This window comes from Anas acuta, chromosome 1 (genome assembly GCF_963932015.1).
Source record: "Anas acuta chromosome 1, bAnaAcu1.1, whole genome shotgun sequence".
In the NCBI taxonomy this organism is placed as follows: Eukaryota; Metazoa; Chordata; class Aves; order Anseriformes; family Anatidae; genus Anas; species Anas acuta.
This window is the reverse complement of record NC_088979.1, coordinates 185598569-185623540: the sequence shown is the minus strand read 5'-3', so window position 1 is coordinate 185623540 and position 24972 is coordinate 185598569. Positions and strand designations below refer to the sequence as shown.

Below are 24972 nucleotides of genomic sequence, written 5' to 3'. Positions count from 1 at the left end.
GTAATCAGTCAAGACAAAAGGAGTTTTATGATGTTAATGACAAATTTATTATGTTGAAGTCCCTTTGTAACTTCCTAGTAAGTTTTCAGACCATGTCTCTTTCCTGTACCACACCTGTAGTAACTCATGGCTTCTTCTAACCCTAGCTCCTAAAAGCAAACTGGGTGTTTACCCAAGTTTGTAAAGGGAGTGGGAGATTTCCTTAATGTCCTCTTACATCTGAGGGGGCTTAAACACATGCTTTCTTCCATGAAAATATCCTGACATTGATCTATATTAAAAGAGAAAAACTCACTTGTGGAAGGTACTTGCTTTAAAGAAAGGCAACACAAGACATACCAGATGAGAGTATTATTTGAAAGAAAGGTGAGATGGTTTTATTTTCTCTTTCAATGACTTTTTTTTTTTTTTTTTTTTTTTTACTGAAAGTGGCCTTTGGGGAAAAACTGCAGTGATCTTTGCTGCAGTTTAACAGGTGCCCCTGTCTTATTCAGAGTGTGGGTTACAGTAACACTCCCAGCCTATGTTGTAGGGGGCTATACTTACTGACTGTCACGTCAGCTACGCAGCCCCTGGTGCTACAGTGCTGCATGGGTCATGATCTACAATCCCAGCCAGGTTTCAGATCGAAGAACTAAGCGCTTTCCAAGAACCACATATATAGCTCAAGATGTAACAGGAGAAACTTAGAGACTGCCCAAAACTGCACTTCAGAATCTCTTTTCTGCCTTTTACGTATGCACTTTTATTTTCTTTTCTCTCCCCCCAACATATAAGTTATATATATACACACACACTAAACAGGCCAAATTGAGCTCATAGCTTCTACCTTCAGCAGCACCAAGGCTGCGAGCAGTAGTACACACTGCTACCACTGCCAGATATTTGTCTACACCTTGGGCACGATAAATTTCACTTCAGGTTCTCAAGTTACAGCTTACACTGTGGGGGAGTTATATAAAGTAAATGATTAGGCTTTACATATAAGGACTTACATCCTTACTCAAAAGTTTTCCTTCATAGTGTTCCAAGTTCTCAGCTATTTGCACATTTACTTCCTTCTGTATCATGTGAATTAGTTGATGTCCAAATTGGCTCTGAAGGAAGCTGAGTTTTCTTCCAAAGACAAGTCAAATAGATAATACTTCAATGATTGCAATTTCAAGAGGAGCCAGGGACTGGACTGACAAGTTCTGCAGGTCGCCTTTGCCAGATCTTGGTGTGAGGAAGCCTGCACAACAGCCACCCACAGTAGAGCAGGCTCCACCCCACCAGATCAGTTCCTTGATACATAATCTAGAGGATAAAAAGAAAACATGATCCTAAAAACTGAAACATAATGCAGGTAAATGTAGTTCCTGAATGAAATATGCACAAAGAATGGGAAAAAAAAGTTACTCAATAATAATTTTTTACTCTTGAGTTCTCAGTCAGCAACAAACAGCTTTCTGCCCATTCTTATTTCACAAATAGTGATTTTTTACACTAGTGCAGTCCCTGTCATGTTACAACTGGTTCTAACTGAAATGTTAAGTTTTCTTCCTTAGTTTACCCCTTAACTTCTTCCATTCTGCAGTCTAGGCAGACGTCCCTAACAAAGACATCTAATAAAGAAGAGATTACAGAACATGCTATGTTACAGCATTTTAATTCCAAAAGGACTATTTAATAAAGAAACAAAACAACACCTATCATCTTCAAGTGTACTTGATTACATATTTTCATAGGTAAACTTTTGTACTGCAAATTAAGATACTGCAGTAGAGGGAAAATACTATTTAAAAAAGAAGTTTCCTGTGAAATCCAAGTTGTACTGCTTATTCATGAACTATTGGAATAAATATAACCAATGCTCAAGTCTGTTACAAGACAGTGCTTGCCAAGAGGTCCAACTGCTTTTTAGGTGAACCTTTCCCTTTAATTAGTTTGGTAGCCCACAGGGCACAATTAGGTATTGTGATGAAGCTACAATGAATATGGCTTTCCTATGCTGATAACATCATTCAAGTTTCACACAGGCAATCTGACAACTAAGGGGGTTACAGTCCAGCAGATAAATCAAGTAATGCATCTGTGCACACGTAGATTACATATCAAATTATTGCCATAGCACAATCCTGTTCCATAATGTATCTTATATAGGACAATTAGGACATACTTGTGCTGCATTATGAAACAGACAGCTACCCAAACCAAGTAGACAAGTTTTAATTAATAGCACTAAACTTGGAGGTAGCTTCTCTTAAACACACCTAATAATATCTAACTTGGTATTTGAGTATATATGGACTAGGAATGCATTGTACTATTAATGTAAGAAAGAGGACGGAGCTAAATATCGGTAAGTACAAAGATTTTCTGTACCTTCTCACAGAAGCTGAATTGCAGTGCTGGAATGACAATTTTCTGTTGTCATACATTATTCAGTCATCAGCAAAGTTACATCAAAAGACTTAAAATTCACAGTCAGGATGATAAAGGAAGTTTTTCCAACAGTACTAATTTTGGCTTTAAGTTTAAAGTAAAAGGAGGTAGTGCAGTAAGGTTCAGCCCAATTTTACTGATGCCAGGTATATTTGCCAGTGGCCTGTGGGTTGTCTTGTAATGTGATATTTGAAGAGGGTTCGTTTCCATCAGTATGTGTGTGTAAGAAAACATCAGTCGGTCTCCTGGTTTAATATCTTCTCTTTTGTCATACCTGTAAGGAATACAGAAGGCTTGTTTACATTCATACAACTGCAACATTCTCAGTCACATCCCTTTTTAAAATCAATTAGTACTGGGAAAGAAAATGCTATTTTTGAAGAGTTTAGGGAACCCGTTGATCCAGGAAAGTCTTTCTGCTGGTACTGTGGTCTACTTCAGGACTCCTCGAAAATTTCTCATCTAGTACTCTGAGTTTTGTGGAAAAAGCAGCAAAACCTAAGACTGCAGAAAACTCTGGACTTATTTCTAAGTTTTGTTCTACAAGAACTCATGTTTGAATGAGACTTTTTTTTTTATTTTCAAAAAGAGTTATGAAACACTTCAGCAGAAACCTTTCTTCTGGTATAGAAACATTAAAGTAGGAGCCCCAGAAAAGAGCAAGGAAGAGGCTTCCCTATACACTGCAGGAAGAACAGCCTGGCAATTATAGTGTTAACCCAGCATTGTTATTTTTTCTCTATTTCCTGATCTACTAAGTGTTAGTCAGGTCACTTTGGGTCAGCTTTTATAAACCTGTTTGAGTACCTTAACATAGATGTTATTAAATATATACACACACATATATATGTATTTTATAAAAGCCAACTACTGAGTTTCCAAACTAACATGTCCACTGAGACATTTATTGAAAGGGTATTCAGTCTAGCTGTAGAGAGACTTTAAGTGATGAGAAACCAAGTGACTTAAGCATTTGGCGGGGATGTGAGTAATTCAGGTATAAGTTCAGTCACTCTGTCTGATCTAAGCTCAGAACTGAGCTGAAGTGTCTTTCTCACAGAGATGTATGAACCTAATTTTCTACATCTTGAGCTTACTGTCCCATGAAGACACTGCGCTATTTCGCAACAGTTATTTATTCATTCACTGAAGATAGGAGAGGCAGGTAGAATTTATAGCCCAAAGGCTAGGATGCTCATACTGGACACTTCAGTCCTAATGGAGTCCTCAATCCAACATCTTCAAAAGGGGAAAGAGTAAGTTAAATCAAGCCCACAACACTCCATAGACCATTGTTTCCTGTATTTCTGAAAGTGCGAGACCTGGGTTCAAATCTTTGGTCTATATTCCAAAAAAGATATTCTATGCTAACAATGGGAAACAGTACAGATGGTAGAGGTTAAGTTGCAGGTTACTTACCTTTAGTTTATGACATGACAGTCTCGGGTATCTAACTAACTATATACAGAGTGTTCATATTCTGTAAGCCAAGTGAAGAGTGGCGTAGTTCACCCTTCCTGTTGCCCTTTGCTGCAAACTGCTCTCCACCAGCTTTTGTAGCTCCTGTTCTTAGGTGCCTGACTCCTCCCACCCATTTCACAAGTAGCTTCTTCAAGTCTGTGGCTTTTGTTACTGCAGTGGACACCAGTAATAAAGTGGTGCAATCCGAACCCTAACCACTCTTAGATGCACCTAGGAATAAATCCTGGTTGCATCTTCAGCCATGTGTAGCCTTTTTTTTTTTTTTTTTTTTTTTTGAGTTGGCTTCCCACTTGCCTGAATTCTCTATGAAAAACTGGTAACAATAACCTCACTATAATTTTACAGCATTCCCTGAGATAGCAAAGTCACTAACATTTAAAGTATTTAAAGCAACAAGCACTCTAGCGAACTGGAGGATTTGTGTGGATTATTAATGAAATGCAGAAGTAGACCTTGCACACTGAGTAGGTGCTTTCTTCTAAAAATCTTGCACACTAATTTAATCTGCTATTTCTAAAAAGGTTGTAATGCCAGTTAGGATAGTACGTGTGTTCAAGCTGGCAGAAAGAATGAAATACTTCATAGCAGCTTAACCAAGTACTAATTTTGCATTTTTTTCATCAGCAAATAAAAGGCCTTTCATCACGCTGCACGCATTTCTGAATTTTATTATTTTTAAAATACTTTAAGCTTACATAGCATATTTATTCCTGGTTCAAAGAGACTGCACTAATTGAAGACAAGATTGTAACACCTGTTCTGTGTAAGAATCTACACCAAGCCTCTTTCAGTCACCCTTTGAAGAAAAATAATGGATCCCTTGAATTTTTCTTGAGGCATATAGATCTAATCTAAGCACACCACTGAAAGCTTTTAACTTTTAAGACACTTCTATTTGTGGACTGTAGTTATCCTGATGAATCATCAGTCTTCATAGCCACTCCATCCATAAATCTGTCTATGAAGACGGTAGGTTAGATTTCACCTATCTGAAAGACTGTCACATCCTTAGATAAAGAGAAAATGGACAGCTGGTGTCACTAACCCCTGCACTATTGTGCTGTCAGACAACATGGTAGTCCTGTGTATGATGCTCTGTTGAAGGTTTTGCCTGACCCTTTTTTGTGAAACTTTACGATGAATCAGCCCTCCCTTGAGGCCTTTTTATGATGGGGAAAAGATAAAACTGATACAGACAAAGTACCCTATAGCTGCAAAGCTATGAACCATCCATCAGTGACGGGGATATTATTCATTTGCTTTTCAATTCCACTGCACTACAGCCTTGCAAGCAAAAAGTGAAGGAAAAAAGACAAAAACAAGACATCCAAACAAACAAAAACCCTCACCATCTGAAAAAGCCCATTGAAATTAAGCATTGTTTTAGAAGCAAAGTTGCATTTATAGTCACATTTAAGAGTAGTACATGTTTAAATATATTCAAAACCAGAATGTAACATTTTAACTATCATACATGCTCCATCACTTGTACTCTAATAATTTGTCTCTTCCTGACTGTTCACGTATTAAAACCTTCTCTAGATTGAACATGTAAAAAAAAAAAAAAAAAAGAAAAACACTGGATTTGTAAATATGACAAATTCAGCTTTTAGCTGTCAGTACCATCACAACATTACAAGAAAGCATAACAATAAAGTAAGGCATAGCAAGCTAGATTATTCCTAGTTGTCCCAGAAGCACAATTTTCCTTTAAGATACTTTTTATCTCAAAACATGCCAATAAATTAACTGTATTTCTTCATTTTATTCTGAACACCTCGGCTGGGAAGAAAACTCCATGTTCTGAATACATCTTAACCGTAAACCAAAATCTGTTTGTACTGCTTTTGTTTTGTGCAAGTATAAAGTGAGGCTTCTCGTTTACATTTTAAATTAGAAACTGATTTCAGCTGACGAGGTAGGCCTAAGACCAGAAAGATGTCCTTTTTGGTATATATCCTGAAAAGCAAACAATGCCATTCCACAAAAATATCCTACTATTCATTTAATAATGATTCTGATTCTTAGTATGGCTTGTACATCACTGCTGCTCATGGTAACAAAGCACTCAACTGCTCTCCCTCAGAGCTAACGAACACGACCAATAATCCACATGACAGCAACTTCAGTACCATCCATTTGAAGGATGTTCCACATTAAAATAGACTTTTAATATTAACACATAGATAAGCCTCACATTGCAACACATCATTTAAAAACAAATAAAATGAGATTTTCCCGCAATTATATATACTGTTCTACCAAGAACAATTTGTTCTTCTGCTTCTGTTTTTTATAAAATCTAGTGAAATACCAAACATAGCTGTATTAAAGATATTTGGGGGTTTAGTACCGTACTTTTTTTTGTTTGTTTGTTTTTTACACTGTTCTGATATCTTTAAAGATTCTATGATATTCAGGCAAAAAATAACCAATACAATTCAAAAACATTTCAGTGATCAACTCCTCAAGTGGCAGCACTGCATATTTCCAAATTCTTTAAAAATCTCCAAAGATTCACATTGTTCTTGACCTGGCTGAATAAATATGCTGTACCAAAAAACTAATTTGTGATGCTTGCCCTGTGTATATTAAAAAAATAAAAGAAAAAAGGAAAAAAGCAGATGCTAATCTTCAGTTCAAAATACCATGTTCATAACATACCTCCAATCTGAATTGATTTCTAGAAACCGAGAGACTCCTGTTTGTGCTGCAGCCACATCAATATGAACAGAGACCTCTACATAAACAAAAAAACATTTTAAAATTATTGTAAGAACACTTTATTAAATAAACAGAATAGGAACAGAAAATATGCACAAAAATAGTACAAAGAAGCAATGTCCAATACATATTAAGATACACTATCACTAAAGTTACATTTGAAATTAGGTGAACATACCTCAGAACGGCTTTACATACCTGCTGTTGAAGGTACCAACTCATGAAGCTTCTGGATTGCTACTCCTCCGGGATAATTGAAATGTGAAACATATAACGATGTCCCTGAATAGGCAGCATTAACTACAAGATGCATTATAACAAAAAAAGATCCAAGTTTATACAGCCAGGACTTCCGATAGTTATTCAGGCTGTTGAGAGGGGGGGAAAAAAAAAAAAAAGAAAAAGAAAAAGAAAAGACTCTTACTTTTGTTTCATAATGGTTATTTATTATTGTGATAAAACTTTTATGAAAACCCCACTGCTAGGTAATAAAGATCAGTACAAAATTTATTACAATTGTGTATAAGGAATGCATTTATTGTTAATTGCTACAAGACTAGCTTCTAGCGACAAACACATTTCAATGTTCTCATTAATAAAGCTATTGAAAGCTTATCAGTAAAACTAAGTATTTCTGTTTTTAAGTTCTAGCTATGAATGTATTCTCCTCCAAATAAGTTCAGAGTTCAACTTAAATTTGTATACTCAGTATACCCAAGTTTAACTATTTAATACAAACTCCATATTTCATAAGCTCCACTTATATATTAAACTACCTTCTGAGGAAAGTTAAGTTAACAGCATACTAGTACCCTGGAACGTCTTTTTCTCTGGTGAATAAAATAAACTGAATTGCAATAGCATGATAGAAAAATCAGAACTCTGCTCTTGACTGACTCCTCCTCCTGAATCCTTGATTGCCCAGCGTCGTCGTCATCTTCGTCATCTCTATACCTAGTTTTGGCAGAAGCCTTACCTGGGTTGGCAGAAGACTCTCTGCGTTCTAAACGACCTGAATCTCTATACCATTTTTTCACCTTCTCTACAGGGGCAGCTTGCACTGCTACTGCTCGTTTCTCTGACTTTGTTACAGAGTCTGCTACAGGGGTTGGAATACCCTCTGCAGGGTCAACTTGCACTGCTACAGCTCGTTTCTCTGACACGGCCACAGGAGCTGGAGCGGCTGCAGGAGCTGGAGCTGGAGCTGGAGCAGTTGCAGGAGCTGGGACTGGAGCAGCAGTAGGAGCTGGAGCTGGAGCGGCTGCAGGAGCTGGGACTGGAGCGGCTGCAGGAGCTGGAGCTGGAGCGGCTGCAGGAGCTGGGGCTGGAGCGGCTGCAGGAGCTGGAGCTGGAGCGGCTGCAGGAGCTGGGGCTGGAGCGGCTGCAGGAGCTGGGGCTGGAGCGGCTGCAGGAGCTGGAGCTGGAGCGGCTGCAGGAGCTGGAGCTGGAGCGGCTGCAGGAGCTGGGGCTGGAGCGGCTGCAGGAGCTGGAGCTGGAGCGGCTGCAGGAGCTGGGGCTGGAGCGGCTGCAGGAGCTGGAGCTGGAGCGGCTGCAGGAGCTGGAGCTGGAGCGGCTGCAGGAGCTGGAGCTGGAGCGGCTGCAGGAGCTGGGACTGGAGCGGCTGCAGGAGCTGGGACTGGAGCGGCTGCAGGAGCTGGGACTGGAGCGGCTGCAGGAGCTGGGACTGGAGCGGCTGCAGGAACTGGAGCTGGAGCGGCTGCAGGAGCTGGAACTGGAGCGGCTGCAGGAGCTGGGACTGGAGCGGCTGCAGGAGCTGGGACTGGAGCGGCTGCAGGAGCTGGGACTGGAGCGGCTGCAGGAGCTGGGACTGGAGCGGCTGCAGGAGCTGGAGCGGCTGCAGGAACCGGATCTGGAGTGGCTGCAGGAGCTGGGGCTGGAGCTGGAGCAGAATCCACCGTAGGGGTCACAGTGGCCGTTGGATCTGTCACAGGGCTTGGAGTGGCCGCAGGGTCTGTCACTAAGTTGATAGCAGTATCAATGGCAGCTCGATAGGCATGAGCCAGGCCCCAGCACGTTACAATGATTTGTGTTACTTTGGAACTGCCAGAATCATGACACCTTTTTTTCAAGCATTCTGCCAATTTTTGAGGATTTTGCCATTGTTCAGGGGTGAAGGAGGAAGGCAGAGTGACCCAGGAGGATACAGGGGGGGTGAAGGAGAAAGGGAGAGTAAGCAAGTAAGGAAAAATATCCTCCCCTTTCCCCTCCACAGATTGACTCCCTAATGAAAAAAAACAATAGGTATAATTGCTAATAGTTTCCAAGATACAGTTTCCAAAGTACAGAGTCGACGATGTTACTGAATACAAATAACAAGTTAGAGTCATGACCACATATTTCATCGTCTCATAAGCCATTGCTACAACACACAGTACCATAATGATCTGAAACCAGGGCCCGGAGAGGATAAACAACACGACAGAGAGCAAATACGGAAAATAATGTACTATAATACTCAATTTGGAAAACAGGCGCAGCAGAGTTGAGATTAAAGCAATCAGCATTATGACAAGTGACTATTAAGCAGGTCTAATCCTTACACCAATTTTAGTTTAACACACTCTGGTCAGATCTGCCGTTATCTCAACCTTTCGCGCCCCACGTTGGGCGCCAAAAAGGACTGTCGTGGTTTAACCCGGCCGGCAGCTAAACACCACGCAGCCGTTCGCTCACCCTCCCCCCTCCCTCTCTGGGACGGGGGAGAGAAATGGAAAGTGAAGCCCGTGAGTTGAGATAAAGACAGTTTAATAAGACAGGAAAATAATAATAACAAAATAATAATAAAATAATAATAACAATAATAATACAATGGTGATAATAGGAAAGTAATAATAGTATGTACAAACAAGTGATGCACAATGCAATTGCTCACCACTCGCTGACCGATGCCCAGCCTAACCCCGAGCAGTCCGGCCCCCTCCCCCCAGCTAGCCACCCCTATATATTGTTTAGCATGACGTCAGATGGTATGGAATACCCCTTTGGCTAGTTTGGGTCACCTGTCCTGGGTCTGTCCCCTCCCAGCTCTTACTGCACCCCCAGCCTGCCCGTTGGCAGGACAGAGCAAAAGGCTAAGATGTCCTTGGCTTAGTATAAGCACTGCTCTGCAACAATTAAAGCATCGGGGTGTTATCAGCACTCTTCTCATCCTAAGCCAAAACACAGCATTCCACCAGCTACTAGGAAGAAAATTAATTCTGTGCTAACTGAAACCAGGACATCTATCCACCCCTTATTCCATACCATTTATGTCATGCTCAGGTTACACTCTTTTCCATACATTCTAATTAGTCACCTATAGTAATCATGGTAGTGATAACATACAGTATAATATACTATTTAACATGGTACAATTCAGTTCATGGGCTATTCTCACCCAGTATTAAATCTCCTTGAGGTACACACCGGACCTCTCCGTTCTTTTGCATCACCCACCAAGTGTATCCAGGTCCCTGAGCGAAAACAATTCCACGAAGAGGTTTGCCTTTTCCTGAGGCAGGAGTAGCCCAGACTGTTTTACCCAGCATATTTTTTACATGCACTACAGGAACTTTATCCCCATCTACAGTACGTAACAGGTTTGATTGGGCAGGTCCAGCTCGGTTGGTAGATCCCCTAGTATTGACTAACCAGGTGGCCTTTGCCAAATGCGTATCCCAGTTTTTGAACGTCCCAGCGCCCATTGCTTTCAAGGTAGTCTTTAACAGGCCATTGTATCGTTCAACTTTCCCGGAGGCTGGTGCATGATAGGGGATGTGATACACCCATTCAATACCATGTTCTTTGGCCCAAGTGTCTATAAGGTTGTTTCGGAAGTGAGTCCCATTGTCTGATTCTATTCTTTCTGGGGTGCCATGTCGCCATAGGACTTGCTTTTCAAGGCCCAGGATGGTGTTCCGGGCGGTGGCATGAGGCACAGGATATGTTTCCAGCCATCCGGTGGTTGCTTCCACCATTGTAAGTACGTGGCGCTTGCCATTGCGAGTTTGAGGGAGTGTGATGTAATCAATCTGCCAGGCCTCTCCATATTTATATTTCAGCCATCGTCCTCCATACCAAAGAGGCTTTGACCGTTTGGCTTGCTTGATTGCAGCACATGTTTCACAGTCGTGAATAACCTGTGCTATAGCGTCCATGGTCAGGTCCACCCCTCGATCACGAGCCCATCTGTATGTTGCGTCTCTACCTTGATGGCCTGAGGTGTCATGGGCCCATCGGGCTATAAATAATTCACCTTTATGCTGCCAATCCAAGTCCACCTGAGCTACTTCAATCTTAGCAGCCTGATCCACCTGCTGGTTGTTTTGATGTTCTTCAGTAGCCCGATTCTTGGGCACATGAGCATCTACGTGGCGTACTTTCACAGCCAGGTTCTCTACCCGAGCAGCAATATCTTGCCACAATGCAGCAGCCCAGATGGGTTTGCCCCTACGCTGCCAGTTGTTTTGCTTCCATTGCTGTAACCATCCCCACAGGGCATTTGCTACCATCCATGAATCGGTGTAGAGATAGAGAACTGGCCATTTTTCTCGTTCAGCAATGTCTAAAGCCAGCTGAATGGCTTTCACTTCTGCAAACTGACTCGATTCACCTTCTCCCTCAGCAGCTTCTGCAACTCGTCGCGTAGGACTCCATACAGCAGCCTTCCATCTCCGATGCTTCCCCACAATACGACAGGACCCATCAGTGAACAGGGCATATTTCTTTTCATTCTCTGGCAACTGGTTGTACAGTGGGGCTTCTTCAGCACGACCCACCTCCTCCTCTGATGATATCCCAAAGTATTTGCCTTCTGGCCAGTCCATGATCACTTCCAATATTCCTGGGCGACTGGGGTTTCCTATTCGAGCCCGCTGAGTAATCAGTGCAACCCACTTGCTCCATGTAGCATCAGTTGCATGATGCGTAGAGGGGACCCTTCCCTTGAACATCCAGCCTAGTACCGGCAATCGGGGTGCTAGGAGGAGCTGCGCTTCAGTACCGACCACCTCCGAAGCAGATCGAACTCCTTCATATGCTGCCAATATCTCCTTTTCAGTTGGAGTATAGCGGGCCTCAGATCCTCTGTATCCCCGACTCCAAAACCCCAGGGGCCGACCTCGAGTTTCCCCAGGTTCTTTCTGCCAGAGGCTCCAGGTGGGGCCGTTCTCCCCGGCTGCAGTGTAGAGCACATTCTTTACATCTGGTCCTGTTCGAACTGGCCCAAGGGCTACTGCATGGACTATTTCCTGCTTGATTTGTTCAAAGGCTTGTCGTTGTTCAGGGCCCCACTCAAACTCATTCTTCTTACGGGTTACTTGGTAGAGTGGGTTTACAATCAGACTGTAATTTGGGATGTGCATTCTCCAAAACCCCACAACACCTAGGAAAGTCTGTGTTTCTTTTTTGTTAGTTGGTGGAGACATAGCTGTTATTTTGTTGATCACATCCATTGGGATTTGACGACGTCCATCTTGCCATTTTATTCCTAAAAACTGGATCTCTCGTGCAGGTCCTTTGACTTTATTTTGTTTTATGGCAAAACCGGCTTTCAGAAGGATTTGGACTATTTTCTTCCCTTTCTCGAAAACTTCCTCTGCTGTGTCACCCCACACAATAATGTCATCGATGTACTGCAGGTGTTCAGGAGCTTCCCCCTGCTCTAGCGCAGACTGGATCAGCCCATGGCAAATGGTAGGGCTGTGTTTCCACCCCTGGGGCAGCCGATTCCAAGTATATTGGACTCCCCTCCAAGTGAAGGCAAATTGTGGCCTGCACTCTGCTGCTAGAGGGATGGAGAAAAATGCATTAGCGATATCAATTGTGGCGTACCACTTGGCTGCCTTCGATTCAAGTTCATACTGAAGTTCCAGCATGTCCGGCACTGCAGCACTCAGTGGTGGCGTGACTTCGTTCAGGCCGCGATAGTCCACTGTTAGTCTCCACTCGCCATTAGACTTTCTCACTGGCCATATGGGACTATTGAAAGGTGAATGGGTCTTGCTGATCACTCCTTGGCTCTCCAATTGACGAATTAGCTTATGGATGGGGATCAGGGAGTCTCGGTTAGTGCGATATTGCCGCCGGTGCACAGTTGTGGTAGCGATTGGCACTTGCTGTTCTTCGACCCTCAGCAACCCCACAACAGAGGGGTCCTCTGAGAGACCAGGCAAGGTAGATAATTGTTTAATGCCCTCTGTCTCTAAGGCAGCTATACCAAAAGCCCACCGGAACCCTTTTGGGTCCTTGCAATATCCTCTTCTAAGATAGTCTATGCCAAGGATACATGGAGCATCCGGGCCAGTCACAATGCGGTGCTTTTCCCACTCATTCCCAGTCAGACTCACCTCAGCCTCCAATACAGTCAACTGCTGAGATCCTCCTGTCACTCCACAAATATAGATGGGCTCTGGTCCTTTATAGCTCGATGGCATTATAGTACATTGTGCACCGGTGTCTACTAAAGCCTTATACTTCTGTGCGCGTGATGTGCCAGGCCATCGAATCCACACAGTCCAATAAACTCGATTGTCCCTTTCCTCCCCCTGGCTGGAGGCAGGGCCCCCCTAATCCTGGTCAGAATCTTCTTCGTTTCTGTGTTTGAAGGACTGTCTGCTGGAAGTTGGAGCAGCAAACTTTTCGGAGAATCCCTTTTTCCTGATTGTTTTCTTTTGCAACTCACGTACCCGTGCCTCTAGGGTCGCGGTAGATTTTCCATCCCATTTTCTCATGTCCTCTCCATGGTCTCGTAAGTAAAACCACAGGGTGGCACGGGGTGAGTACCCACCATATCGTCTTCCTTGTGTGGGTGAACGCCTACCCCTGACAGCTGAGACACTGCTTTGTACAGGTGCGGAGGAGAATAATCTCTCTTCAAGTTGGTGAAACTTTTCAGAAAGTGTTTTCTCCCAGGTGTTCTCTTTTGGTCGGTGGACACTGGTTGGTTCAGGTGGGGAGGACAATAGATTCTCTTCAAGTTGGTGAACCTTTTCAGAAAGTTTCTCCACAGCTGAGACGCAGGCCTGTAAGGAAGAGGAGAGACTTTCTTCGTACTGCCGGAGTTGTTTAGCCGCTTCATCCACTGTGGGTTCTTCATCCTCTTTCCAGGCCATTATTGCCAATGAGCTGGCATATGATGATGGTGCACTCCGTACAAACTTCCGCCACATGGGTCGTGTACACTTGACTTCATCTGGATCTTTGGATGTTTGTCTCTGGTCTGGATCCTCATAAATCACTTCCCGTACGGCTAATTCCCTCAGGTACTGGATTCCCTTCTCCATAGTGGTCCACTTGCCTGGTAGACATAAAAGTTCTTCCTTGAAGGGATACCTTTCCCTCACAGCTGAGAGGAGACGCCTCCAGAGGCTGGTGGATTGTGCTCCATCTGCAATTGCTTTGTCAATGCCGGCGTCTCGAGCAAGGGATCCCAGCCGCTTGGCTTCCCTGCCGTCTAATTCCACACAATTGGCTCCAGAGTCCCAGCACCGGAGCAGCCAGGTGACAAGCTGCTCACCTATACAGCGACCAAAATCTTTTCGCACATCTCGTAGCTCGCGCTCGTTTAGGCTTCGGGTAGTTACTGTTGATTTTTCGACATCCTCATCTTCCTCCTCCTGAATCCTTGATGGCCCAGCGTCGTCGTCATCTTCGTCATCTCTATACCTAGTTTTGGCAGAAGCCTTACCTGGGTTGGCAGAAGACTCTCTGCGTTCTAAACGACCTGAATCTCTATACCATTTTTTCACCTTCTCTACAGGGGCAGCTTGCACTGCTACTGCTCGTTTCTCTGACTTTGTTACAGAGTCTGCTACAGGGGTTGGAATACCCTCTGCAGGGTCAACTTGCACTGCTACAGCTCGTTTCTCTGACACGGCCACAGGAGCTGGAGCGGCTGCAGGAGCTGGAGCTGGAGCTGGAGCAGTTGCAGGAGCTGGGACTGGAGCAGCAGTAGGAGCTGGAGCTGGAGCGGCTGCAGGAGCTGGGACTGGAGCGGCTGCAGGAGCTGGAGCTGGAGCGGCTGCAGGAGCTGGGGCTGGAGCGGCTGCAGGAGCTGGAGCTGGAGCGGCTGCAGGAGCTGGGGCTGGAGCGGCTGCAGGAGCTGGGGCTGGAGCGGCTGCAGGAGCTGGAGCTGGAGCGGCTGCAGGAGCTGGAGCTGGAGCGGCTGCAGGAGCTGGGGCTGGAGCGGCTGCAGGAGCTGGAGCTGGAGCGGCTGCAGGAGCTGGGGCTGGAGCGGCTGCAGGAGCTGGAGCTGGAGCGGCTGCAGGAGCTGGAGCTGGAGCGGCTGCAGGAGCTGGAGCTGGAGCGGCTGCAGGAGCTGGGACTGGAGCGGCTGCAGGAGCTGGGACTGGAGCGGCTGCAGGAGCTGGGACTGGAGCGGCTGCAGGAGCTGGGACTGGAGCGGCTGCAGGAACTGGAGCTGGAGCGGCTGCAGGAGCTGGAACTGGAGCGGCTGCAGGAGCTGGGACTGGAGCGGCTGCAGGAGCTGGGACTGGAGCGGCTGCAGGAGCTGGGACTGGAGCGGCTGCAGGAGCTGGGACTGGAGCGGCTGCAGGAGCTGGAGCGGCTGCAGGAACCGGATCTGGAGTGGCTGCAGGAGCTGGGGCTGGAGCTGGAGCAGAATCCACCGTAGGGGTCACAGTGGCCGTTGGATCTGTCACAGGGCTTGGAGTGGCCGCAGGGTCTGTCACTAAGTTGATAGCAGTATCAATGGCAGCTCGATAGGCATGAGCCAGGCCCCAGCACGTTACAATGATTTGTGTTACTTTGGAACTGCCAGAATCATGACACCTTTTTTTCAAGCATTCTGCCAATTTTTGAGGATTTTGCCATTGTTCAGGGGTGAAGGAGGAAGGCAGAGTGACCCAGGAGGATACAGGGGGGGTGAAGGAGAAAGGGAGAGTAAGCAAGTAAGGAAAAATATCCTCCCCTTTCCCCTCCACAGATTGACTCCCTAATGAAAAAAAACAATAGGTATAATTGCTAATAGTTTCCAAGATACAGTTTCCAAAGTACAGAGTCGACGATGTTACTGAATACAAATAACAAGTTAGAGTCATGACCACATATTTCATCGTCTCATAAGCCATTGCTACAACACACAGTACCATAATGATCTGAAACCAGGGCCCGGAGAGGATAAACAACACGACAGAGAGCAAATACGGAAAATAATGTACTATAATACTCAATTTGGAAAACAGGCGCAGCAGAGTTGAGATTAAAGCAATCAGCATTATGACAAGTGACTATTAAGCAGGTCTAATCCTTACACCAATTTTAGTTTAACACACTCTGGTCAGATCTGCCGTTATCTCAACCTTTCGCGCCCCACGTTGGGCGCCAAAAAGGACTGTCGTGGTTTAACCCGGCCGGCAGCTAAACACCACGCAGCCGTTCGCTCACCCTCCCCCCTCCCTCTCTGGGACGGGGGAGAGAAATGGAAAGTGAAGCCCGTGAGTTGAGATAAAGACAGTTTAATAAGACAGGAAAATAATAATAACAAAATAATAATAAAATAATAATAACAATAATAATACAATGGTGATAATAGGAAAGTAATAATAGTATGTACAAACAAGTGATGCACAATGCAATTGCTCACCACTCGCTGACCGATGCCCAGCCTAACCCCGAGCAGTCCGGCCCCCTCCCCCCAGCTAGCCACCCCTATATATTGTTTAGCATGACGTCAGATGGTATGGAATACCCCTTTGGCTAGTTTGGGTCACCTGTCCTGGGTCTGTCCCCTCCCAGCTCTTACTGCACCCCCAGCCTGCCCGTTGGCAGGACAGAGCAAAAGGCTAAGATGTCCTTGGCTTAGTATAAGCACTGCTCTGCAACAATTAAAGCATCGGGGTGTTATCAGCACTCTTCTCATCCTAAGCCAAAACACAGCATTCCACCAGCTACTAGGAAGAAAATTAATTCTGTGCTAACTGAAACCAGGACATCTATCCACCCCTTATTCCATACCATTTATGTCATGCTCAGGTTACACTCTTTTCCATACATTCTAATTAGTCACCTATAGTAATCATGGTAGTGATAACATACAGTATAATATACTATTTAACATGGTACAATTCAGTTCATGGGCTATTCTCACCCAGTATTAAATCTCCTTGAGGTACACACCGGACCTCTCCGTTCTTTTGCATCACCCACCAAGTGTATCCAGGTCCCTGAGCGAAAACAATTCCACGAAGAGGTTTGCCTTTTCCTGAGGCAGGAGTAGCCCAGACTGTTTTACCCAGCATATTTTTTACATGCACTACAGGAACTTTATCCCCATCTACAGTACGTAACAGGTTTGATTGGGCAGGTCCAGCTCGGTTGGTAGATCCCCTAGTATTGACTAACCAGGTGGCCTTTGCCAAATGCGTATCCCAGTTTTTGAACGTCCCAGCGCCCATTGCTTTCAAGGTAGTCTTTAACAGGCCATTGTATCGTTCAACTTTCCCGGAGGCTGGTGCATGATAGGGGATGTGATACACCCATTCAATACCATGTTCTTTGGCCCAAGTGTCTATAAGGTTGTTTCGGAAGTGAGTCCCATTGTCTGATTCTATTCTTTCTGGGGTGCCATGTCGCCATAGGACTTGCTTTTCAAGGCCCAGGATGGTGTTCCGGGCGGTGGCATGAGGCACAGGATATGTTTCCAGCCATCCGGTGGTTGCTTCCACCATTGTAAGTACGTGGCGCTTGCCATTGCGAGTTTGAGGGAGTGTGATGTAATCAATCTGCCAGGCCTCTCCATATTTATATTTCAGCCATCGTCCTCCATACCAAAGAGGCTTTGACCGTTTGGCTTGCTTGATTGCAGCACATGTTTCACAGTCGTGAATAACCTGTGCTATAGCGTCCATGGTCAGGTCCACCCCTCGATCACGAGCCCATCTGTATGTTGCGTCTCTACCTTGATGGCCTGAGGTGTCATGGGCCCATCGGGCTATAAATAATTCACCTTTATGCTGCCAATCCAAGTCCACCTGAGCTACTTCAATCTTAGCAGCCTGATCCACCTGCTGGTTGTTTTGATGTTCTTCAGTAGCCCGATTCTTGGGCACATGAGCATCTACGTGGCGTACTTTCACAGCCAGGTTCTCTACCCGAGCAGCAATATCTTGCCACAATGCAGCAGCCCAGATGGGTTTGCCCCTACGCTGCCAGTTGTTTTGCTTCCATTGCTGTAACCATCCCCACAGGGCATTTGCTACCATCCATGAATCGGTGTAGAGATAGAGAACTGGCCATTTTTCTCGTTCAGCAATGTCTAAAGCCAGCTGAATGGCTTTCACTTCTGCAAACTGACTCGATTCACCTTCTCCCTCAGCAGCTTCTGCAACTCGTCGCGTAGGACTCCATACAGCAGCCTTCCATCTCCGATGCTTCCCCACAATACGACAGGACCCATCAGTGAACAGGGCATATTTCTTTTCATTCTCTGGCAACTGGTTGTACAGTGGGGCTTCTTCAGCACGACCCACCTCCTCCTCTGATGATATCCCAAAGTATTTGCCTTCTGGCCAGTCCATGATCACTTCCAATATTCCTGGGCGACTGGGGTTTCCTATTCGAGCCCGCTGAGTAATCAGTGCAACCCACTTGCTCCATGTAGCATCAGTTGCATGATGCGTAGAGGGGACCCTTCCCTTGAACATCCAGCCTAGTACCGGCAATCGGGGTGCTAGGAGGAGCTGCGCTTCAGTACCGACCACCTCCGAAGCAGATCGAACTCCTTCATATGCTGCCAATATCTCCTTTTCAGTTGGAGTATAGCGGGCCTCAGATCCTCTGTATCCCCGACTCCAAAACCCCAGGGGCCGACCTCGAGTTTCCCCAGGTTCTTTCTGCCAGAGGCTCCAGGTGGGGCCGTTCTCCCCGGCTGCAGTGTAGAGCACATTCTTTACATCTGGTCCTGTTCGAACTGGCCCAAGGGCTACTGCATGGACTATTTCCTGCTTGATTTGTTCAAAGGCTTGTCGTTGTTCAGGGCCCCACTCAAACTCATTCTTCTTACGGGTTACTTGGTAGAGTGGGTTTACAATCAGACTGTAATTTGGGATGTGCATTCTCCAAAACCCCACAACACCTAGGAAAGTCTGTGTTTCTTTTTTGTTAGTTGGTGGAGACATAGCTGTTATTTTGTTGATCACATCCATTGGGATTTGACGACGTCCATCTTGCCATTTTATTCCTAAAAACTGGATCTCTCGTGCAGGTCCTTTGACTTTATTTTGTTTTATGGCAAAACCGGCTTTCAGAAGGATTTGGACTATTTTCTTCCCTTTCTCGAAAACTTCCTCTGCTGTGTCACCCCACACAATAATGTCATCGATGTACTGCAGGTGTTCAGGAGCTTCCCCCTGCTCTAGCGCAGACTGGATCAGCCCATGGCAAATGGTAGGGCTGTGTTTCCACCCCTGGGGCAGCCGATTCCAAGTATATTGGACTCCCCTCCAAGTGAAGGCAAATTGTGGCCTGCACTCTGCTGCTAGAGGGATGGAGAAAAATGCATTAGCGATATCAATTGTGGCGTACCACTTGGCTGCCTTCGATTCAAGTTCATACTGAAGTTCCAGCATGTCCGGCACTGCAGCACTCAGTGGTGGCGTGACTTCGTTCAGGCCGCGATAGTCCACTGTTAGTCTCCACTCGCCATTAGACTTTCTCACTGGCCATATGGGACTATTGAAAGGTGAATGGGTCTTGCTGATCACTCCTTGGCTCTCCAATTGACGAATTAGCTTATGGATGGGGATCAGGGAGTCTCGGTTAGTGCGATATTGCCGCCGGTGCACAGTTGTGGTAGCGATTGGCACTTGCTGTTCTTCGACCCTCAGCAACCCCACAACAGAGGGGTCCTCTGAGAGACCAGGCAAGGTAGATAATTGTTTAATGCCCTCTGTCTCTAAGGCAGCTATACCAAAAGCCCACCGGAACCCTTTTGGGTCCTTGCAATATCCTCTTCTAAGATAGTCTATGCCAAGGATACATGGAGCATCCGGGCCAGTCACAATGCGGTGCTTTTCCCACTCATTCCCAGTCAGACTCACCTCAGCCTCCAATACAGTCAACTGCTGAGATCCTCCTGTCACTCCACAAATATAGATGGGCTCTGGTCCTTTATAGCTCGATGGCATTATAGTACATTGTGCACCGGTGTCTACTAAAGCCTTATACTTCTGTGCGCGTGATGTGCCAGGCCATCGAATCCACACAGTCCAATAAACTCGATTGTCCCTTTCCTCCCCCTGGCTGGAGGCAGGGCCCCCCTAATCCTGGTCAGAATCTTCTTCGTTTCTGTGTTTGAAGGACTGTCTGCTGGAAGTTGGAGCAGCAAACTTTTCGGAGAATCCCTTTTTCCTGATTGTTTTCTTTTGCAACTCACGTACCCGTGCCTCTAGGGTCGCGGTAGATTTTCCATCCCATTTTCTCATGTCCTCTCCATGGTCTCGTAAGTAAAACCACAGGGTGGCACGGGGTGAGTACCCACCATATCGTCTTCCTTGTGTGGGTGAACGCCTACCCCTGACAGCTGAGACACTGCTTTGTACAGGTGCGGAGGAGAATAATCTCTCTTCAAGTTGGTGAAACTTTTCAGAAAGTGTTTTCTCCCAGGTGTTCTCTTTTGGTCGGTGGACACTGGTTGGTTCAGGTGGGGAGGACAATAGATTCTCTTCAAGTTGGTGAACCTTTTCAGAAAGTTTCTCCACAGCTGAGACGCAGGCCTGTAAGGAAGAGGAGAGACTTTCTTCGTACTGCCGGAGTTGTTTAGCCGCTTCATCCACTGTGGGTTCTTCATCCTCTTTCCAGGCCATTATTGCCAATGAGCTGGCATATGATGATGGTGCACTCCGTACAAACTTCCGCCACATGGGTCGTGTACACTTGACTTCATCTGGATCTTTGGATGTTTGTCTCTGGTCTGGATCCTCATAAATCACTTCCCGTACGGCTAATTCCCTCAGGTACTGGATTCCCTTCTCCATAGTGGTCCACTTGCCTGGTAGACATAAAAGTTCTTCCTTGAAGGGATACCTTTCCCTCACAGCTGAGAGGAGACGCCTCCAGAGGCTGGTGGATTGTGCTCCATCTGCAATTGCTTTGTCAATGCCGGCGTCTCGAGCAAGGGATCCCAGCCGCTTGGCTTCCCTGCCGTCTAATTCCACACAATTGGCTCCAGAGTCCCAGCACCGGAGCAGCCAGGTGACAAGCTGCTCACCTATACAGCGACCAAAATCTTTTCGCACATCTCGTAGCTCGCGCTCGTTTAGGCTTCGGGTAGTTACTGTTGATTTTTCGACATCCTCATCTTCCTCCTCCTGAATCCTTGATGGCCCAGCGTCGTCGTCATCTTCGTCATCTCTATACCTAGTTTTGGCAGAAGCCTTACCTGGGTTGGCAGAAGACTCTCTGCGTTCTAAACGACCTGAATCTCTATACCATTTTTTCACCTTCTCTACAGGGGCAGCTTGCACTGCTACTGCTCGTTTCTCTGACTTTGTTACAGAGTCTGCTACAGGGGTTGGAATACCCTCTGCAGGGTCAACTTGCACTGCTACAGCTCGTTTCTCTGACACGGCCACAGGAGCTGGAGCGGCTGCAGGAGCTGGAGCTGGAGCTGGAGCAGTTGCAGGAGCTGGGACTGGAGCAGCAGTAGGAGCTGGAGCTGGAGCGGCTGCAGGAGCTGGGACTGGAGCGGCTGCAGGAGCTGGAGCTGGAGCGGCTGCAGGAGCTGGGGCTGGAGCGGCTGCAGGAGCTGGAGCTGGAGCGGCTGCAGGAGCTGGGGCTGGAGCGGCTGCAGGAGCTGGGGCTGGAGCGGCTGCAGGAGCTGGAGCTGGAGCGGCTGCAGGAGCTGGAGCTGGAGCGGCTGCAGGAGCTGGGGCTGGAGCGGCTGCAGGAGCTGGAGCTGGAGCGGCTGCAGGAGCTGGGGCTGGAGCGGCTGCAGGAGCTGGAGCTGGAGCGGCTGCAGGAGCTGGAGCTGGAGCGGCTGCAGGAGCTGGAGCTGGAGCGGCTGCAGGAGCTGGGACTGGAGCGGCTGCAGGAGCTGGGACTGGAGCGGCTGCAGGAGCTGGGACTGGAGCGGCTGCAGGAGCTGGGACTGGAGCGGCTGCAGGAACTGGAGCTGGAGCGGCTGCAGGAGCTGGAACTGGAGCGGCTGCAGGAGCTGGGACTGGAGCGGCTGCAGGAGCTGGGACTGGAGCGGCTGCAGGAGCTGGGACTGGAGCGGCTGCAGGAGCTGGGACTGGAGCGGCTGCAGGAGCTGGAGCGGCTGCAGGAACCGGATCTGGAGTGGCTGCAGGAGCTGGGGCTGGAGCTGGAGCAGAATCCACCGTAGGGGTCACAGTGGCCGTTGGATCTGTCACAGGGCTTGGAGTGGCCGCAGGGTCTGTCACTGCCGTTGGATCTGTCACAGGGCTTGGAGTGGCCGCAGGGTCTGTCACTAAGTTGATAGCAGTATCAATGGCAGCTCGATAGGCATGAGCCAGGCCCCAGCACGTTACAATGATTTGTGTTACTTTGGAACTGCCAGAATCATGACACCTTTTTTTCAAGCATTCTGCCAATTTTTGAGGATTTTGCCATTGTTCAGGGGTGAAGGAGGAAGGCAGAGTGACCCAGGAGGATACAGGGGGGGTGAAGGAGAAAGGGAGAGTAAGCAAGTAAGGAAAAATATCCTCCCCTTTCCCCTCCACAGATTGACTCCCTAATGAAAAAAAACAATAGGTATAATTGCTAATAGTTTCCAAGATACAGTTTCCAAAGTACAGAGTCGACGATGTTACTGAATACAAATAACAAGTTAGAGTCATGACCACATATTTCATCGTCTCATAAGCCATTGCTACAACACACAGTACCATAATGATCTGAAACCAGGGCCCGGAGAGGATAAACAACACGACAGAGAGCAAATACGGAAAATAATGTACTATAATACTCAATTTGGAAAACAGGCGCAGCAGAGTTGAGATTAAAGCAATCAGCATTATGACAAGTGACTATTAAGCAGGTCTAATCCTTACACCAATTTTAGTTTAACACACTCTGGTCAGATCTGCCGTTATCTCAACCTTTCGCGCCCCACGTTGGGCGCCAAAAAGGACTGTCGTGGTTTAACCCGGCCGGCAGCTAAACACCACGCAGCCGTTCGCTCACCCTCCCCCCTCCCTCTCTGGGACGGGGGAGAGAAATGGAAAGTGAAGCCCGTGAGTTGAGATAAAGACAGTTTAATAAGACAGGAAAATAATAATAACAAAATAATAATAAAATAATAATAACAATAATAATACAATGGTGATAATAGGAAAGTAATAATAGTATGTACAAACAAGTGATGCACAATGCAATTGCTCACCACTCGCTGACCGATGCCCAGCCTAACCCCGAGCAGTCCGGCCCCCTCCCCCCAGCTAGCCACCCCTATATATTGTTTAGCATGACGTCAGATGGTATGGAATACCCCTTTGGCTAGTTTGGGTCACCTGTCCTGGGTCTGTCCCCTCCCAGCTCTTACTGCACCCCCAGCCTGCCCGTTGGCAGGACAGAGCAAAAGGCTAAGATGTCCTTGGCTTAGTATAAGCACTGCTCTGCAACAATTAAAGCATCGGGGTGTTATCAGCACTCTTCTCATCCTAAGCCAAAACACAGCATTCCACCAGCTACTAGGAAGAAAATTAATTCTGTGCTAACTGAAACCAGGACAAACAGCCCATCTTAAAGCTCCTAGTACAGAAATAACTGATCTTCTGATTTTCAGTAATAGCCTTATGGATATGGTGCACTGCTTAGAATTTTATGTAGTAGGGTTGGTTCTTAACTGTCACAGGCCATCGGGCAAATGGGACATAGAGCCCTCAAAACTTCAAATAAGGTGGGAAAAAGAATAGCCAGCATTTTAATTTGAAAGGAATGTTCTCCAATGTTTTTTTTAACTCTAGAAAGATTAATCTCCTCATTTCAGTTTTCATTAAATACCTTTTGGGAAACAAGTCATCATTTGTCTATGACCTTTTAGAAATGTTGTAGCTTTGTTAAAATACTGTACCTATGCCTAATCTAATTTTGCATTTACTATGTTTTAGTGTATTTATAAATGGTGAACTCAGTTTCTGAAATTAAACATTTTATTTGCAATTTTCTAGTGGTAGTCAACACTGCCTTTTTTTTTTTTTTTTTTTTAGATGGATTAAAGACAACCATTCAATAATTTAATTGTAATCATACATATGTAATCAGAACATGCTATGTGAAAAGACTGGTTTTCCATGTATCTCTTTGGACATAAACACATAGATTCAAGTTCTCTTAATTTCACTCAAGGTAATCAACAGATTTATTGAACTCTTTCCCAGGTGACTTTTGGGTTTCCAAGATCTTCCTCTAAGCATTCTGTCCTTTCAAGTATTTTAATTGTTACTCAGTCAGTTACCTTAGACCTGAACTATTTCAGTAAATTATATAGTGCACTTAGGAAGAACTAATACCTTTTAAAATACTGAAGACAAAATGCAGTAATTTGTAATACTATGAATAGCCAGCATTTCTCTGTTATTGTAGGGTTACATGAGAACAGGTACACGTTTCTTCTGCAGTAATAAAACAACTTGTTCTAGTTCATGTATAGTTTGAACTAGGTGAGTTTGAAGCAGTTTATTGAGAAACACATTTAAATGGCTACTGGTTAATTATTATCTCAAATTTTTTCCCTCTACATTTTAACCATGAATACAGCCTTGACCTTTGTAAGATGTTTAATCTCTCCAAACCAGGAGAGAGGTAGGTGGAGGGTGAAGGAACTTTTCTTGTTTTTAAAGAAGGGATAATTTTCACTCAAGACTTGCATATGACTATGAATATAGCCTTAGGCTTAAAGCATTGTAGAGCCACGCCATACCAGCAGGAGCTTACTTGAAAATCCCAGTTCTCTGGAAACGAGGATTGTGGCTCCCATGCTTTAAAGCAGACTGTACTGTAGCTCCTGCTACTCTTGTGTGGAAAGCTGTAATGATGGCATTCTGAAATAGATAGCACTCAATTTGTATCTTCCCCTTCTTAGGGATACTTAATTGTATAGTCATGGGTGTTGTCAAAAATTTTCCTGAGAGCATGAAAACTAGTGACTATTTTAAGAAGCAAAACTACTTCATAAAACTACATTTTAAGAAGCCGCCTACTTCATTTGCAAGTGCAATTTACTTTTTTGAAGGGTATTAGCTCTTAAAAATGTACTGTTGCAGTATCAGCTTGGTTATGAATGAATATTAAGCTTATATTAGAGCTTTTTAAGAGACAGTACACGGGTGTAAAAAAAAATAAATCAGACATGGAATCTCT

At 45.6% G+C, this 24972-nt stretch overlaps 1 protein-coding gene across 2 annotated transcripts; it reads right to left on the bottom strand.

Moving 5' to 3' along the window:
• Positions 1–397: 397 nt before the first annotated feature.
• LOC137849754 (dol-P-Man:Man(7)GlcNAc(2)-PP-Dol alpha-1,6-mannosyltransferase-like) lies at positions 398–7022 on the bottom strand. 2 transcript variants are annotated; one of them, XR_011092060.1, is made up of 4 exons: positions 6829–7022; positions 6571–6646; positions 2365–2698; positions 398–1296 (listed from the first exon to the last, which is right to left on the bottom strand). XR_011092060.1 is itself a non-coding variant. In XM_068669685.1 (3 exons), exons 1-3 carry the CDS (start codon positions 6941–6943, stop codon positions 2467–2469), a joined length of 423 nt encoding a protein of 140 aa, XP_068525786.1. In that variant the 5' UTR covers positions 6944–7022; the 3' UTR covers positions 398–2466. The 2 variants fall into 2 exon arrangements, 1 of the variants encoding a protein (XP_068525786.1); XM_068669685.1 differs by having other exon boundaries at positions 398–2698.
• Positions 7023–24972: the final 17950 nt, after the last annotated feature.

Coding starts and splice junctions, on each gene's coding strand:
- LOC137849754 (XM_068669685.1), bottom strand. CDS start 6,943: ATGCATCTTGTAGTTAATGCTGCCTATTCAGGGACATCGTTATATGTT. Junction 6,647..6,828: donor GTTGGTACCTTCAACAGCAG/GTATGTAAAGCC, acceptor TTGTTTATGTAG/AGGTCTCTGTTCATATTGAT. Junction 2,699..6,570: donor GAAATCAATTCAGATTGGAG/GTATGTTATGAA, acceptor TATTCCTTACAG/GTATGACAAAAGAGAAGATA.